This window comes from Gossypium raimondii, chromosome 1, assembly GCF_025698545.1.
Source record: "Gossypium raimondii isolate GPD5lz chromosome 1, ASM2569854v1, whole genome shotgun sequence".
Lineage (NCBI taxonomy): Eukaryota > Viridiplantae > Streptophyta > Magnoliopsida > Malvales > Malvaceae > Gossypium > Gossypium raimondii.
In genome coordinates, this window is record NC_068565.1 from 14,799,990 (window position 1) to 14,818,138 (window position 18,149).

Here is an 18,149-nt window from a genome sequence, read left to right on the forward strand (position 1 = left end):
TACAAGCTATATATAAAACTCAGTCTACTACCTTAAACCATTTCCACCTTGTGTCAGAAGAATCGGCTGTAATTGGCTCTGGCTTTTTAAATAAGACATCTTGTAAGCGTATGACAGCATTTAAAACACTATGAAATGCTCTGCTTACAGTTTCCTCGGACCTTCTAAAGTGATGCTTGATAACTCGATTTTTCAGGTGATGGGAGATGATATGTAAAAACATTGCTACTTGCTCATCAACAAGCATGAACCTTGACGACTTCAATCCCCCTATCGATTCTAACATCTCACATAGTTTAAAAAAGGCAGCTCTATTCATCCTAACTTGTTCAATACAAGTCTCGTCACTAGCATATACAAGCCTCTTCACATAATCTCGTTTTGCATAAAAATCTAAGGTATAGGACCTAATCCTTGGTCTATAAGTCTGTAGGCTAAGGCTGGCACCCATTCTAAACAAGAACCAAATCGCAATTCTACAGATTTCCAACCATATTGTCAATGCAAGACCAATTCTTCTACGCCTCACACTTTGTGCAATTAAAGGCGCATTTGCCATTCTTGCAACATATTAAAATTAGAACACACTATCAATGAATTGAAGTTGCAATTACACATTATCAAATAAAATAAACAATACAAATTTAGAACACACGAAGCAAAATAGTATCTACTAAATGATATCGTTGAAACAAAGTTAGATATTTTGGTTGGCCACATTTTAAAAAAAAATCCTAATTATTAATCAATTATATTACTAAATAATTAAAAGGTTAAAAAGTGAAAAGATTTTCTAAGCAACATTATTTTTTGGATTGTATGAGGATTTGCTTTAATGATCTTCTTTCTCTTGTTTTAAAACTTTTATTACATTTTAAATTTAAATTGAAGTTATTAAAATTTAAATTTCGTGATTTTTAATAAAATATTAAAGTCCTTATTTTAATTATTGATTAGTCCTTATTTTAATTATTGATTAGTCCTTATAGCAATAAAATATTAAAGTCCTTATTTAATTATTGATTAGTCCTTATTTTAATAAAGTATTAAAGTCCTTATTTTAATTATTGATGTAATTTTAAAATCAAATGACTCAACTAAAATTATTATAGAATACAACTTATTTTAAAATATACATTTTATCAATGAATGTTTAATTTTTTTCTCGAATTTTATTTTCCGAGTTACAAGATCCCATTAGCTATAAATAATGTTACATTTTATCAATTATATTAGAATTTTAACTTTCACTCTCAAAATAACTTTTATTATTATAATTTATGATTCATAAATTTGTTAAGAAATGTATAAATAATTTAATCAACAATTATAACTTAAATATGGAAGCTCCACTTTCAAATAAATTTATCAAACAAGACACTAATTGCAACATGTACTGATTTCTTGAAAAGTTGTTTGAGTAAAGATATCATTGTACTTTGTCAAGATTTTAAGATCGAGCAAAATCTGATTCCATTCGAAAAAGATAATTCAAAATTAGATTTTCATCAAATCAAGTTATTCAAAAATTTCAAGTTAACTCAAATAAACTGTTTGAGCTTTGATTTCAAGTCAAATTAAAATTTTACAATTCAAATAATTCGAATAACAAATTGGAATAAATGCTCTTTTCGTCCCTATCAGTATTGAAAATGTATAAATTGGTCACTCTCTCAGCAAAAATGTAACACCCTTAACCCTTATTAATAACTTTTTAAAACTAGTCATGACCCACAACCAAATAACTAAGATCAAAATAACATATACAATATTGAACTTTTCAAAGAACCAATAATTATACCTTTTATTTATTTACTAACTTGTGCACATACACATATAAATGTGTGCCACTTACCATTTCTCAAATCCATAATCCCAAAAATTTATACATATACGGTCATTATAAAACTCTCAAACCATAGTAAGTATGTGTTTTCATGATATTCACCAAAACATATACTTATATATATGTGTCATTAGTATTTCATGCTTTAGCCGATTTTACCATTTTATCTATTAAGACAGAGTACATGCTTATGAAATATAAACACCAATCCAAATCACATAGTCCCATACATCTTCTAAACAAGTATGTTCAAATTTTCCTATTTATTAAATACTATATTCCCAAATACCGAATGATCTCATATCAATACCTTAATATACTTAAGCCACTGTTGCACCAAACATGTACAACTTGAATAGCAATTTATTGAACTATACATACAAGGTATCGATTAACATATGAATTTCGGCCTAAAACTTACAAATTCATAAATTGCATTTCACCTAAAACCATGCATTATATCACTCAAAAGGAATCAAGTACAAAACAAAATATACATACTTACCAACCAGCATTCTTCCTCTAACAAAAAATAGTTACATTTCCATATAGACACAGATTTAACAATAGGAGAATAAAGATTTAACAAGCAGATAGAACCATCATGATCTACCAGATTAAAGATAAAATAGAAATTGGAGAACAAAGAAACAAAAATTGACATTCCCATCAGGCAATTAGATCAAAACAAGAATTAAGCAAAAAAAATAAACAAAACCCATTAAAACTAACAAAATCAAGCATACCCAGATCAATAAACATGAAATCAAACACGACAAAATGGAGATCCAAACGAGTTATAACCCAAAAAACTAGCCAAAAACAAAAGTTACCTTTAAAGAGAATACTCCTACTGGTATTGGAGATCAAAAAAGGACTCGAAAATTACAACAGAACAAACAAAAATCTGACTATTGTTTTCAAAGGATTGTCGGTCCTATGCTGATGAATAAAGACATACATGCATAATTTTCCCTACAATATCCATAATAACAATATCAACAAAAAACAGTATGCATCTCGGGTAGCCTAACCAACAAATGTTCCTACATTTCAATCGCACCCGTCCATCCAAACAAAAAAACTATGGAAAACTAACCTGTTAATCAGCAAATCGGGGCACAATGAAGAAGAACCTGTAATGAGAAAAGGGGAAACCGATTAGATAAAAACAATAGAAAATGTTGACCTCGAATTCGACAGAGAGGAAAACTAATCGATGACGCAAATCGACAGAGAGCAAATCGGCCGAAAAAGAAAAGAAATGAAACGAGGGGAGCAAGCTTGAAGGAACGGAAGAGGAACACAGGGGATCGGGGGAGGGTAAAACAGGGAGGGTTTGCTGAAGCCGTTCCTAATCAAGCGAAGAAATAGAAATCGGTGCTTTTCACCGATTAGGAAAGTAACGGGATACACGCGTATTAGCAATACGCTGAACCAAACGGCGGATTAGAGAGGTATTATGTGGGGCCCACCGATTAGGGGTGTATTGGCATAGCCAATACACCAAACCAAACAAGCTCTAAGTCTTTGTTGCACTCTCGTGTAAAATAATCTCAAAGAGAATAACCCGCTTTCAAATTCAATTGACTCTGGTCCAATGTGCCAAATGTAAGGAACTCTTTGTTATGCTCTACCAGAACCATTATGCGCTGCTCCTCCAACAAAACCAATTCCTTTGTTTCATTTCCCCTTTTTCTATCCACGATAACAAGGTTTCTGATTTGATGTAAACTAATTGAATATTTGAAAATTAAATATTATTTAAATTTGTAATGCATAAATTGGATATCCAAAATTATTTGAATTAATATTATTCATTATTATTATATTTGAGTTAAATGTGATGTTAATGTTTGGGATGAGCAAAACTCGATTCGATTCGAAAAAATCGAAAAGAAATTTGAGTTTCGAGTTAATCAAATATAATTGTTTGAGTTATTTGAGTCAACTCGAATAAGTAATTCGAGTTTTGAGTTCGAGTCAAGTTGAATTTTACGATTCGAATAACTCTAATAATTCAAATAACACATTAGTTTAAATACCCCTTTGATCCCTGTCAATTTTGAAAACGAGCAAATTGGTCTCTCTCTCAACAAAAATTATAAAAAAATTCAAAATAATTTTTAAAATTTAAAATATTTATAAAAATTCTAAAATTTATATTTTAAAAAGTATTATTTTTTAAAATAAAATCTAAATGATATATGAAAAAATTAAAAATTTAAAACTTTCTAAAACAATAATTTTGAGACAAGTTAATTAGTGATTCAAGTTTATCATATTAAAAAAATTCCTTTGAAAAGGTTTTCAAATATATATTGTTTCAAATTGATACGCTCTAACATAGAATTAATTATATTGTAATAATATTTTAATTTGACATGTTTAATTTTTTAATTTAAATCGAACAATTTCACTAGATTATATTAGACTCAAATTTCATTTCACTTAATTTGATTCAAAATAAAATAAAATCGAGTTAGGATGATAAAATAGGATTTGTCAACTTGATTAACTTGAAATTTTCACTAAATTCGACTCGATTCAATCAATCATTGACCTCTAATTAATGTTACAAAATTCTCAAAGTTTTGTTTATCGGTTTCTCTTTCCTTTGCACAAATGATATTTTATAGATAATAACCAAACAAAAGAAAATGAATGTATTGCGCAGTTTGCAATTTATCTATCAAATACTGGATTATTTATTCCTTGTATTATTACAAGGAATATTCACTACACCAGAACAGGTTTTTAGCAGCGTTTTTTTAGACCTTTGCGGTGCTTTTTAACGCCACTAAAGGCATTTGTGGCGCTTGAAGAAGCGCCACAAAAAATGCCGCTAACGACAACGCCGCTAACGACAACGTCGCTAACTTTTGCGGTGCTTACAAAAAACGCCGCTAAAGAACATGTTCTTTAGCGGCGCTAAGAAAATAAACGCCGCTAAAGATCATGTTCTTTAGCGGCGCTTAGGAAAAACGCCGCTAAAGATCATATTCTTTAGCGGCGCTTAGGAAGAAAACGCTGCTAAAGATCATGTTCTTTAACGGCGCTTGGGAAAAAACGCCGCTAAAGATCATGTTCTTTAGCGTCGCTTGGGAAAAAACGCCACTAAAGATCATGTTCTTTAGTGGCGCTTGGGAAGAAAACGCCGCTAAAAGTAGTGTTCTTTAGTGGCGCTTATTTCACAAACGCCACTATTTGATATGACTTTTAGCGGCGCTTTTTAAAAAAACGCCACTAATTTTGGGATTTTTTTAAAATAAAATTTTCTGTTTTTTTCAGCCCTCCTGCAACAACAGATCTAAAGCAACCAAAAACAATAAATTTATATAATATTTCAAATTAAATGACTAAAATAATATTAATTGATATAAATAAAAGTGAATTCATACTTTTCTTTACAAAAACGTTAAAAGTTAAAATGATAAAAATATTTATGCAATATACACTATGACGGTGGAAGTTGCGACTGCTGAAACATCTTCATCATAATTTGAAGCTGCTGTTGAAGTTCGTCGTACTTTTTGCTCTGCTCTACTTCTCTTGATGCCGCATCTTTTTGAAGTCGTAGCTGTAGTTCTTCATATTTCTTTTGAACCTCTGCTTCTATCGCTGCTTCTCTCGCTGCAGCCTCTGCTTCTCTCGTTGTAGCCTCTGCTTCTCTCGCTGCCTACCTCGCTTTAAGTTGTTCTTTGAAGTTCTTCATATTTCCTTTGAACCTCAAATGTGGTCGCTTGCATCCGAGCCATCCGGTCTTTTAACCTCGAACTTGACTTGAGATTGACTTCCGAAGCCATGTATTGGTGCGAGCTGGATCCAAAATATTGGGTTGGGCTGATAAAAGATCCTTGAAATCAAACCTAACCATACTTTTCAGGACCCAAAACTTCAGTAATAATCCGGTTATCAATGTCTTCAAGATGAACAAAACTATCACTAGAAGCAATCGCTTCGTACTCCGTCTTTTTTTCCTTTAGTTTTTCCTAATAAATAAATCGCATAGTTAGGAACGCAATATATATTAAAAAAACAAATTCAATATAACAATAGTCGCATTACAAGCAATGAATTAAACCATTAGAAAATAAACATTATAAATAACTAAAACAAGTCAAATCATTATTAAGCAAACGTACCATAATTTCACCAGCTTCAGGAGTCATAGCAGATCCATCTTTCTTCTTATGTGTAATTTCAAAAAGTTGAAGGCGTCCAACTTTTTGCCCGGACGACTCGCTCCTACAAAGATAGTAGTAAAATATTATTTAATAGAAAGTTATACATATTTGAGAATATTAAAAAATTAAAAATACCTCCGCCTCAGCTACACATATAAAACTTCTCGACCCGGCTGTGTGAGTGAATTTTTGTTACTGCCGGCTACTTTTTCCAACTCGTTCACGATCCTACGTTATAAAATTTTTAGTACGTAAATAGTAAATACTATAAACCAAAATAATTACAATAGTTTGGAAGTACGTTGTACCTCGCCTTTCTGAGAATGCCAAAATCTAGCCGCATCTTCCCATTGGTACCTCAACATACCCGGCGGGACATTTTGCAATTTCTCATCGAGGGTTGTTTTTGTCTTATAATAATTTTTCTTCATAGTACTTTTATTGTCTCTCCATCTTTTTCCCAATGCCTTCTTTACATAAGCATCCGAGATCTCTAAAGCAAACTTCGCCTACAAAAAACACAAGTTAATAAAGTAAATATAAATGAAACTATTTCCCAAGCATTACAGATGACATTAACATTTTGTTGCCTTAATATTATCGAGGGCTTGGTTTTTGTTGCTATCAGGCATTTGACGCCATGACTCGTAGTTGATAGGCAACATATTCGCATTTCGTGCTAAAATGCTCATGTATCCTGCTAAAAGTCGAGCTTCGATCCAACAGTGACCAAAACGGTTTACGATACCTTGACACGCCGATTGGATCTAACTCGTAACTCTCTAAGTAGCGTCGTCCTCGACCTCTGCGCGTCCCACCATTTTCAGCTACAAATGGTATATTATAATATAATAATTTGAAAAATAAATCAATTATAAGTCAACACGCATGTAAATTAAATGTAAAATTACTTTGAACTTCCGTAGGATCCTCGTGTAATCGGAACATTCAAGATCCAATTGTCATCATTTGTTCAAGATTATTTGTTTCATCGAGTTTGGATCATTTTGAACAATGCTTTCCTTATAATTTTTCTTCTAGGCATTTTATCGCAATACACATAAAATGTAATTAAACTTAATAACTAATTACAACAATAACAAACATATAAAATAGTTGAAATATATAATAAGACCAAGATTTAATACTAATGTAAGTTACATATAATTAAAAAATCGTAAAATCTTACTACATCATTATTCGTAAATATCTTCATCTGTATCCTGACGAACCCATTGAAATTGTGCACTAGTACTAGGGATATTATCGTTTAAGTTTTGTTCTAGAAATGGCAAAGTTTCTGATCTGTCGTCGATGTTATCTCTACTTCCACTGCCCATGTCAAACAAGTCTCTAGGGATGTTACGGAGTGCAATGTACCAGCCCTCATCAGTTGGATCTTTTGAGTAAAAAACTTGTTTGACTTGAGATGAGAATACATACGGCTCATCTATCAGTTGTTGTCCTGTGTGCTTCAATCGGTCAAAGTTATGTAAGTTATTTAATTTATGTAAGTTATGTAAGTTATTTAATTTATGTAAGTTATGTAAGTTATTTAATTTATGTAAGTTATGTAAGTTATTTAATTTATGTAGGTTATGTAAGTTATGTAAGTTATCTAATTTATGTAAGTTATGCAAGCTTATATACAAGTTATGTATTATAACATAAAGTATTATGTAATTTATTATGCTATTATATATAAGTTATGTAAATTATTATGTAAGTTATGCAAGCTTAAATATAAGTTATGCAAGCTTATATAATAGTTATGTATTATAACATAAAGTATTATGTAATTTATGTTGTTATTATATATAAGTTCAGTAAATTATTATGTAAGTTATGCAAGCTTAAATATAAGTTATGTATTATATAAGTTTTGTAAGATATGTAAGTGGTGTATTATGTAAGTTATGTAGAAAACTTATAAACTTAATACACATATATTTTATTTCTCCCAAATTTAGAACACTTATTTAGAAAACGAAGTAAATTTAATACTAATAAATTTTAATACAAATAAATTTAGAAAACTTATAAATTTAGAAAACTTATATAGATATTAAAACAATATTTACAATTATTTTGAAAACTTACAAATTTTATAGTAATAAGTTTTAAATATAGGTTATATACCCATACCATATATGGGGTGATATATTAAAATATTGGTTTTAATAGATATTAAATTATCATTTACAAATCTTTTTAATTTTAAAATGTTACTATTACAAAAAATGAAATATAGGTTAAAAGGCCCATATTAATATATGTAATATATAAAAAGAATATAAATTTAAATATTTACGATATAGTATTGCAAACCGAAATATATTGCGTTTTTGGCACGATTGATTGCTAGGAACCCATCTTTTGTGTTCAATTTCTAAGCATTGCAAACTCTTACCAATTAAGTAAAATATTTCATTTCAAATAAATAAAACCTAACACATGCTCATGATCTTGTGATTTAAGCAAACTGTAAACGGACTGATTATGAATCAGATTACAAACCATAAATCGAAAGTTTAGAAACCGAATTCATAGTTTACAAACCACAAAATGAAAGTGGAACCCAACATTATATTTCAACAGACAAAGTATTAAATTAAAAATAGTGATAACTTGTAATCGAGAAAACATATGAAAATAGACAAACTCCGGTTAAGTAGTAAAATCTTACAAGAAATCAAAGACAGAGGAAACAAACAAAGAGTATATATATGACCTTAAAAATCATACTAAAAACAACATGGCTTAATAAAATTCAACTTAAAATGTAAACTCTTTACTCGAAATGTAATCGGTGCACCACATTTAATGAGCAGTTTATAAACTAATAAATTAAACCCTAAACTAGACATCAAAGTTCCATACTTTGAAAACAGTACCAAATGAGTTCAACACATAAACAGTAACAAAGCATGTGTCCTGTATCTTCAGAACGATGACGAAAACTGAAATGAAAGCAATGAAATGGATTGACCAAAAACTAGAGAAGAAAAACAAAAGTTAAAATCAGTTCCTAACAAATTAAACCATTCACAAAAACAGTAATGAACAATAGAAGCAGTAATTTACCTTCACGAGGATGAACAAAACAGTCGAACACACCGAAAACCCTAAACACAGACAATAATTTTTTTTTAAATTTCAGTATCACCAACCAATAAGAAAGCAAAATCAAAATTATGTTTATTACACATATTATGCATTGTACCAAATTATCACAGAAGACCAACTTGCTACTTATCATTTCAGCTAGCAAAATTAACCTCAAACACTTTCCTTGATTGTCATTTAACAACCAAACCTATATAGCCAATTCACATTCAATACATACTCATCATATCAACTCATGCCAATCCACTTTATAAAATCATACATATAACCAATCAGTTATCCGCATATTCGGTCATCCTAGATAACTTCAATACATAACATAAGCCATATCACTTACACAATAATATGAGTCTAATACTTTAGCCGAATATACTTATACACATTATTCACCATTTCTAAACCATTTCACCAATGCGAGCATACCAGTTCAAATTGACTGAAAATAACCATGTCAAACAAGACCAAATGAGTTCAACAAATAAATGAAACAAAGCATGTGTTCGTACCTTAAGCACGATGAAGAAAAGCTGAAATGAAAGCAATGAAATGGATTGACCAAAAGCGGAGAAAAAACAAAAGTTAAACACGCTTCCTAACACCCTAAACCATTCACAAAAATAGTAATGAACAATAGAAGCAGTAACTTACCTTTACGAGGATGAACAAAACGGTGGACAATCAAAACCCTAAACACGAGAACACACCGAAAACCCTGAACCAATAAGAAAGCAAAATCAAAATTAAAAATACGACAAAACTCAATCTATAAATACGAAGAATCGGACATTCGAACCTTAAGATGTTCGTCTACGTTCTCCCTCTTCTTTGCCGCAAATAATGTTAAATGTTTTCAACAAATAGAATGTCGTATGAAGCCTTTCTAATGGTTTTTTCTGCAATAAAGCGAAACGCCCAAACAGAAAGATGAAAGAGATGAAGAAGATAAAGAAAACGGAGGAGGGGAAATTGGAGATGCTGCGCTAAACTTAGGATTAGGGATTTGAGATGGGAATTGGGGCTAGGTGCGGGGATATACCCCGAAACCGATATCCCCTCAAAACGACGCAGTTTAATCTTAATATATTAGTGGCGCTTAAAAGAAAACGCCACTAATCTTACAGCTTTTTGCGGCGCTTTGAGAAAAAACGCCATCGAACCCTATACTCGTCAATGAAACGGCGTTGTTTTCTTCAATTTTTAAATTACAATTTCCGGCGTTTTGGTTCAAAACGCCACTAAATATTCACATTATTTATAAGTATTTTGATTTTTAATAGATTTTTAAAATCATAAATGTTATGACATTCTTTTAAATTTAATATATTATTTTGAATTATGCATATTTAATAAATTTATAAATATTCAGTTTTTATAATATTTAATATGTCTTTATTTATAAGTATTTTTATTTTAATAGATTCATATCTTTGTATAAATGTTATGACATTATTTTAAATTGATGCATTATTACGAAATTATTAATTTTATTTCAATTAAAATAGTTTAAAAATATGACATGATTTAACATTTTATTTATTATACTACAAATCTTAATAATTTTTAAAATTTTATGTAAGCATGTATTATTTAAATACTAACAACATTCAAATTTATTAATTATTGACACTATCAACATTGTGTAACGAACCCTAAAACCCCAAACCGTATACAATTTCTTATAAATATTAATCCATAGTTCCTACAATATATTATTTCTTTTTTGCGGCGTTTTTGATGTAAACGCCGCTACTTCCACTAGAAACAATCAAAAGCGGTGTCGTTTTATCGAACTTTCCACCAAAGAAGAACATCAGACGACGTCGTATTGTAGAAACCTTTGCGGCGTTTTATCAGAAAACGCCACTAAAGAAATATATTGAAAAGGAAAACGAAGTTGTTTTGATATATTATTTGCGGCGTTTTACGTCTAAGCGCCGCTATATCCTATCTATTGCGGCGTTTTAGTTTAAAACGCCACTAATTATTCAGTTTTTATAATATTTTATATGTATTTATTTATAAGTATTTTTTTTAATAGATTTTTAAATACTATCAACATTCAAATTTATTAATTATTCCCACTATTCCAATAATGTCTTACAATTTCAACTTTATGCTCTCTTTTTAGCAAATATGGATAACGCTTGTATAAAACATTAAAGTGTTTTCAACATATATAACGACATATATATATGTGATATCGTGCCATGCATATATATATATATGTTTTATATCCTGTCGTTCTAAACCTAATAATGACATAATAAGAAGTAAAAAACATAAGTACCAAAATTTTTTTGACTTTTGCATCATAATAGTAATTAAACCTTACACCCTAAACCGTAAATACTATAAACCCTAAATCCAAAAAAAACCATACATCGTGACCCTTAAATCATTAACGCAAATAGTAAACCATAAACATCAAGCCCTAAAACAGTAAATTTCATTATCTCATCATAAGCCATAAACCCTAACATGATATTAACACTGAAATGTAAACTAAAACCTTAAACCCCAACCCCCGAGCCCTAAACCTAAACTCTAAACCTATGTCGTCAAAATTGTAATCCTAAAATAATAAACATTGTGTAACAAATCCTAAAACCCCAAACCGTATACGATTTTTTATAAATATTAATTCATAAACCCTAATATATTATTTCTTTTTTGCGGCGTTTTTGATGTAAACGCCGCTACTACCACTAGAATAGCCATTACACCCAACCAAACATGGTGTAAGTGTTTCTATACTTTCAAGAATTATAACTGAGTAAGATTATTACAAATCAACAGTAGGTCTCTATTTATAGTTTAACTCCTCAATTTAAATTAAATTGATAGCTGAAATTAAAGATAATCTAAAATTGAAATACTTAAAAGGGATTTTCCATGATCCTCTCATATTACAAAATTAAAGTCAATCTATAAATTTAGACTTTTAAGGATTTTCCAAGATACTTTAATATTACAAAATTAAAAGGAATCTATAAATTGTGTTTTTTAAAAGATTTTCTCATACCTTCTAAGGTGGGTTTGGATGGGCGATTGGGTGCTGTGCAGTAAGTTTAGCTTACTTTTTGTCTCACACTACAGTATCACTACAGCATCTAATCTCACCGCCCCCGCTGTTTTTACACTAACCGCAGGTAAACACACCGCCCATCCAAACTCACCCTAAGACTATAAAATCTCCTAAAATTACGAAATCTCTTAATATTAATTTTCATATTCACCAGGTTAAATAGATAGGTTTCTCCACATATTTTACAATCCGGACCAATTCAAATGGATCAAATGAACCCAATTTAATCAGTTGAGCTCTATGGAAAGTTTTGTGTGCATTTGTCACAAATTTTGATCGGCAACCCATGACACGGACCCAAACTTATATTTGTATGATTGTATGTTGAGGATAAATATCAAATATATACATGAACTTCAGTCCAATGTGTAATTTGATACATGAATTTTAATTTAGTACAATTATACACCTAAAGCTTGAATTGTGGTTCATATGTATAAATGAAACTTTGATTTTGATTATCACATTTAAAGAAATAAATACATACATTTATTTCCATATTGGATTTAATATAATTGTTTATGGATATAATATATCAACGTAAAAGCAGTGCTAATTCGATAATGTTGGTAATGAATTATAAAATTGAATTAAATTAAAATTTCATATATAAAATTATACAAAATTAAAGTTCATGTATGATATTATACATTAAATCAAAATTAATGTATAATTTTAATATTTACCTGTGGTTGCTTCCATTAGCATTCTTATGTATATAAAATCTTCAACCCAGATCGTGATCAATTAAATAAATATCATAGTAGCACTCCCAGATCGTATCGTGAATTAAATAAATAAAGGATACTTTTCCTTCTTTGTGCATTATTTGGTTAAAAACTTTGACACCGTCAAGGCACTGTAAGTGCAATTAATTAGCAGTAGATTTTCTGGTCTTTCCAGAGTGAATTGCATTTTCTTGAAGTGTAGAAACAAAATTTGGTCTATTGTTACATTTGTCGTCTCGTTTGCCTAAAGGAAAAGGCCTCTTCTAACAGAATTTAAAAACAAAAATAAGTTAGCAGGACAAACAAGAAGAAGATTAATACTGAGGTTGAAAAGGACTTGGATCCAGGGCAGCAAATGAGCGTATTTCTGTTTGACTTTGTAGTATTGCCATTCCATCACCATTCCTTGTTTCAATCAAAAACACCAAATTCTGAAACACTAATCTATCTATGCCACCAGGACTCACCCACATATCCTCCCTGCTCGTACCCTCATCTCCCTCTCCTCCGTCCTCTTTGCGGCCGCCTTCATCCTCTCTCTCGTCGCCCTCATCGTCTTCTTCCGCCATCGTAACCACCACCACAACACTTCCAACTCGGACGATAAAGCTTCCCTTTCATACTCCTTGCGCTTATTCCCTACCAACATTCCTCCCTCAGATGCATCCCGAAAGGCACCAGCGCAACAACCGCCAGGCTATGTCTCAACCAACCGCAGCTCGGAGTTTCTTTACTTAGGAGCACTTGTAAACTATACAGTCGACCCGGAACGAGTTATCCTCTCTAGCAATGGAGGTAGCAAGCTGGGAGATCCATCTTCTCCATATCAAAAGCTTGGCTCTCCAAAACTAAATCCATTGCCACCAATGCCAGAAGTCCAAACTCTTCAAAGTGTAGAACAGTTTCTCCAATATGAACAAATGGGTAGTTTTGAAAACGATGTAAAAGAAAAAAATACTTACCAAACGAGGAATATTGAGAAAAATAGTTGGAAAAACCAGGAAATCCACGTCAACAATCCGTCAAAATTCAAATAGCAATTAATGTTGAAGAATTAAAATATTTAATTAAATTATCAAAATACAACAGTCAACATTCTTATACTTCGCATTAAAATTTATAAAAGGATTAAACATTTTATTTTTATTTTTGAGAAAAGTAAAGGGACTAAACTTAAATTTTAGCGGTCAAGTCCCCTGGATATATAATATATTCATTTTGACAAAAACTGATGAGGGGAAAACGAAAAGCTTGATTTTTTATATACTGATCAGATTTTATTTCTTTCAGTCATCTCAAACAGAGTAATCCACTTTCAAACTCAATGGACTCCGTTCTGAGTTGCCAAACGCAAGGAGCTCTTGGTTCTGCTCTAGCATAACCATGTGCTGCTCCTCCAAGAACACCCATGCTTCAATTCCATTTCCCATCTTTGTATCCATCAGAACAATTGGATTCATGAACACAGCTTCTGATTTGGTGGAAGCAGTGCAGGTAACCCACGTTGGCTTTCCCCACCCAAAATCAATCTCATACAGACCAAAGTTGCACCAACTAGTAAACCCAATGAAATCAATCTCACCAGCTTCACCATTCCATTCCTTACCTATCTCTTTTATGTACTCACTAAATTTAAGCCATCCACCATCTCCTTGTAGAGCAGTAACAAAATTACCGTCAGCTTTTCTTATTGCTTTCCTTAGATGGCAAACCAAGTTATCCAACCCTGTTTCGTTTGCTCTCACTAGTGCAGCTGCCATGCATAGGAAGTTTCCCATTGAATGTTTTGAGAATTGTGGTACTGCCCTTTGACGAAGATTCACTGCATGGGTTATAAGAGTTGACTTCTGGATGCCGGATTTTGCTTTAAAAGTAGCCATGATACACTTGCAGAGGAGGGCTGAGACAACCTCAACTCGTGTTGGATCCCGTACACTTGAACTTGCTGTTTTGACCTTTAATAAATCTATTGCTGAGGCATCAAAAACAATTCTCATTGACCTACATATTCCTTTTTTGAGAAATGGGCTAAACAGGGCTGAAAGGGTTGCCTCCCTGGGGTATGCCACGCTCTGTGGGAAGACAAAAGAGGCGTCAAAATTTGCAGATCCAGCTTCTTCACCACATTTGCGAGTCAGTGCAGCCCAACTGCTGATAAACGTTGTAGCGGCAGGTCCATCAAAGATTATGTGGGAGAGAAATGCGCCAAGACTAATGCCACCGCATGCAAAGGTGGTGACTTGTATCATGGCTATATAACCCCCTGCAGTCGTCGCTGTCCAAGTAGCTTCAGCAGGGAGGAGTTGAGAAACATAAGATGAATCAGTGTGGTTGAGAAATTCACGAAGTGGATGATTAACTCTAGCCTCTACGTAGTAAGCTCCCTCATCATTACAATCGATGGAAAGATGGTCCTTGATCCTTCCAGCCAAGGGATAAAAGAGAGTTAAGGTTTCTGATAGAGATTCCTTAAGCAATTGTGACCTCCTGGAGTTGGATGTAGCTGCTGGAATGCTTCTTTCTTGGTCCATATAAAAGAGGACCATAGGGACATAAATTGAAGGAAGGAACTGATCCAAAAAGGAAAGCAAGTGTGTTCTAAGATGATGGGGTGTTGGAGAAGTGGGTTTGATAAACTCTTTGGAAACTATTTCGACCACCATAACCATTTTCTCAGGCTGTTAAAAGTAAGTACTCTGTAACTTCTAACACAAACTTATATCTATATGATCGTATGTTACGATTCTTTTTATATTGGCATGCTGTTTTTGCTTCCGTTAGCATTCGATGTATTCCTTACAAAATCTTTAACCCAGATCGTGAATTAAATAAATAACCAAGGATAGTTTTCCTTCTTTGTGCATTTTTTGGTTAAAAAATTTTACACAGTCAAGGCACTTTAAATGCAATTGATTACCAGTAGATTTTCTCGTCTTTCAAGAGTGAATTGCATTTCCTTTTTTCCTTGATAGACACTTAAATATTTTATTATGTAATAATATTTGATAAATCTTTATGTGCTGATGAATAATAACATGATACATCTCAATTAAATTAATCAAAATTTTAGAGGATTTATAAATAAGTATTAATAATTTTATTTAATATTTATTTATAATAGTTATAATTATTATTTAATTATATTTAAATAAAATTATCCTTCATTGTATACAAGTTGTAAAAATGTAGAAACAAAATTTGGTCTATTCTTACATTTGTCGTCTCGTTTGCCTAAAAAAAAAAAACCAAGGCCTTTTCTAGCAGAATCTAAAAACAAAAATAATTTACCAGGACAAGCAAGCATAAGCTTAATACTGAGGTTGAAAAGGACTTGGATCCAGGGCAGCAAATGAGAGTATTTCTGTTTGACTTTGTAATACTGCCATGTCTTGTTCATCCAAGGTCACCAATGCTTCTATTCCATCACCATTTCTTGTTTCAATCAAAAACACCAAATTCTGAAACACTAATCCATCTATGCCACCAGGACTCACCCACATGGGCTTTCCCCATCCAAATTCAGCTTCATATATACCTACTTTACACATGCTGCTAAATGCAACATAATCGGCTCCTCCATTAGAGTGAACTTCCCCTTACTCTGTGAGACACTTGAGAACCTTTTGGAAACCTCTTTCACCTTGTAATTCTTCAACAAACTCACCACTAGTTTCCATTATGGATTTCCTTAGCAGACCCACCAATGACTGCAATTCTAAGTTCACCTCTGCATCACACTGTGCAGTTGCAATCCATAGAAGATTCCCAATTGAATGTTCAGGCAATGATGTTGCAGTTTTCCCACGCAAATTTACTATATGAGACAAAACAGACGGCCCTCGGAATCCATATCTTATTCTGGAGGCGGTTGTAACACATATCCATATGAAGGCTGATACAGACTCCACACTGGTCGGATTTGGCACCACCGACGAGCTCGAAGCTTTGGCCTTGAGAGTTGCTATGGCTGAAGCATGAAACACAAATCTGCTTGTAACACACTTGCCAAATTTTAGTAAGGAAGGCCATATGGCTAACATTGTATCTCTTGGCAACAAATTATTCTGTGGGAAAAGCAGTGGTGCAATGAAACTAGGCCTTGGAACTTCACCTGAACCTCGAGCAGAAGCCGCCCAGGCCTTGAGAAATGTAGTTGAAGTAGGGCCATCAATGATCTTATGCGAGGTTTGTGTGCCAATGACAATGCCACCGCATTTCAATATGTTTACTTGAATCATAGCAACAGGAATTCCAGCATCCGAAGATACCAATCGGCAAATGTTAGAAGGAAGCAATTTCCGTATCATTAAGATGTCGGGGTTGCTAAGAATTTCTGATAGACAACAACTAACCTTAGCCTCAACATACTGAACTCCATTGTCGTTGCAATCTATGTAAAGACCATCTTTGATCGTTCCTGCAAATGGGTAAAAAATAGATAAGGTCTCTGATAGAGATTGCTTAAGCCTCTCTAATCTTTCACCGACTATATTCATATGGTTAGAGTCAGTATTTATGGGGCTATAAAAGAAGATCATTGGAACGTGAGCTGATGGCATAAGCTGATCCAAAAGTGAAAGTCTATAGGTTCTCAAGTGATATGGTGTTGGGCAAGATGGTTTGATACTTTCTTTAAACATCATTTCAACCACCATGTTCTTTGTGTTTTTTTGCTTCTGGTTTCTCTTACAAGAAAACTTGCTAAGCTTTTTAAAGGTAAGTTTGCGTGGGTTCCGAGGAACAAGAATAAAATTTGACATCATTTTTATCTGTGTTTTTTGCAATCAGTTGTTTAAGATTTTCACTGCAGGTTTGTTTAAAACTATGAAGGATAATGAACAGTGAGCTGCAATCTACAGATAAAACCACATAGCTTGAGACACATCCAACATAGATTTTATCACATTAATCTTGGGCTGGCCGGCTTTATCTGATTTGTTTCTTAGTGAATTTTCAAATTGGTAAATGGATTTTGATATTTTAATTGGTATATATATTAATATGTACAGTCTCATAATTATTATTTGAATTACTACTTACGGACGAAAATTTGGCGCTTTGCTTTTGTCAATAAAGGATTTAAATTTGGATTTTTTAAATCACAACTAATAATTTTATTAATTTGGATTCTACCAATTTGTCAGGTATCTACGTTGGTCTTATTAAGCCTAGGCTCA

General features: G+C 32.2%; 1 protein-coding gene and 1 pseudogene across 1 annotated transcript; both read right to left on the reverse strand.

Moving 5' to 3' along the window:
* Window positions 1-14,189: 14,189 nt before the first annotated feature.
* LOC105787228 (stemmadenine O-acetyltransferase) lies at window positions 14,190-15,641 on the reverse strand. The gene has a single exon (XM_012613646.2). The coding sequence runs from the start codon at window positions 15,639-15,641 to the stop codon at window positions 14,268-14,270; it is 1,374 nt and encodes a 457-aa protein (XP_012469100.1). The 3' UTR covers window positions 14,190-14,267.
* A 639-nt stretch (window positions 15,642-16,280) lies between these two features.
* LOC105786805 (vinorine synthase-like) lies at window positions 16,281-17,627 on the reverse strand (annotated as a pseudogene).
* Window positions 17,628-18,149: the final 522 nt, after the last annotated feature.

Bases quoted from the DNA above. Each gene is read 5' to 3' on its own strand.
- LOC105787228 (XM_012613646.2), bottom strand. From the start codon at position 15,641: ATGGTTATGGTGGTCGAAATAGTTTCCAAAGAGTTTATCAAACCCACT.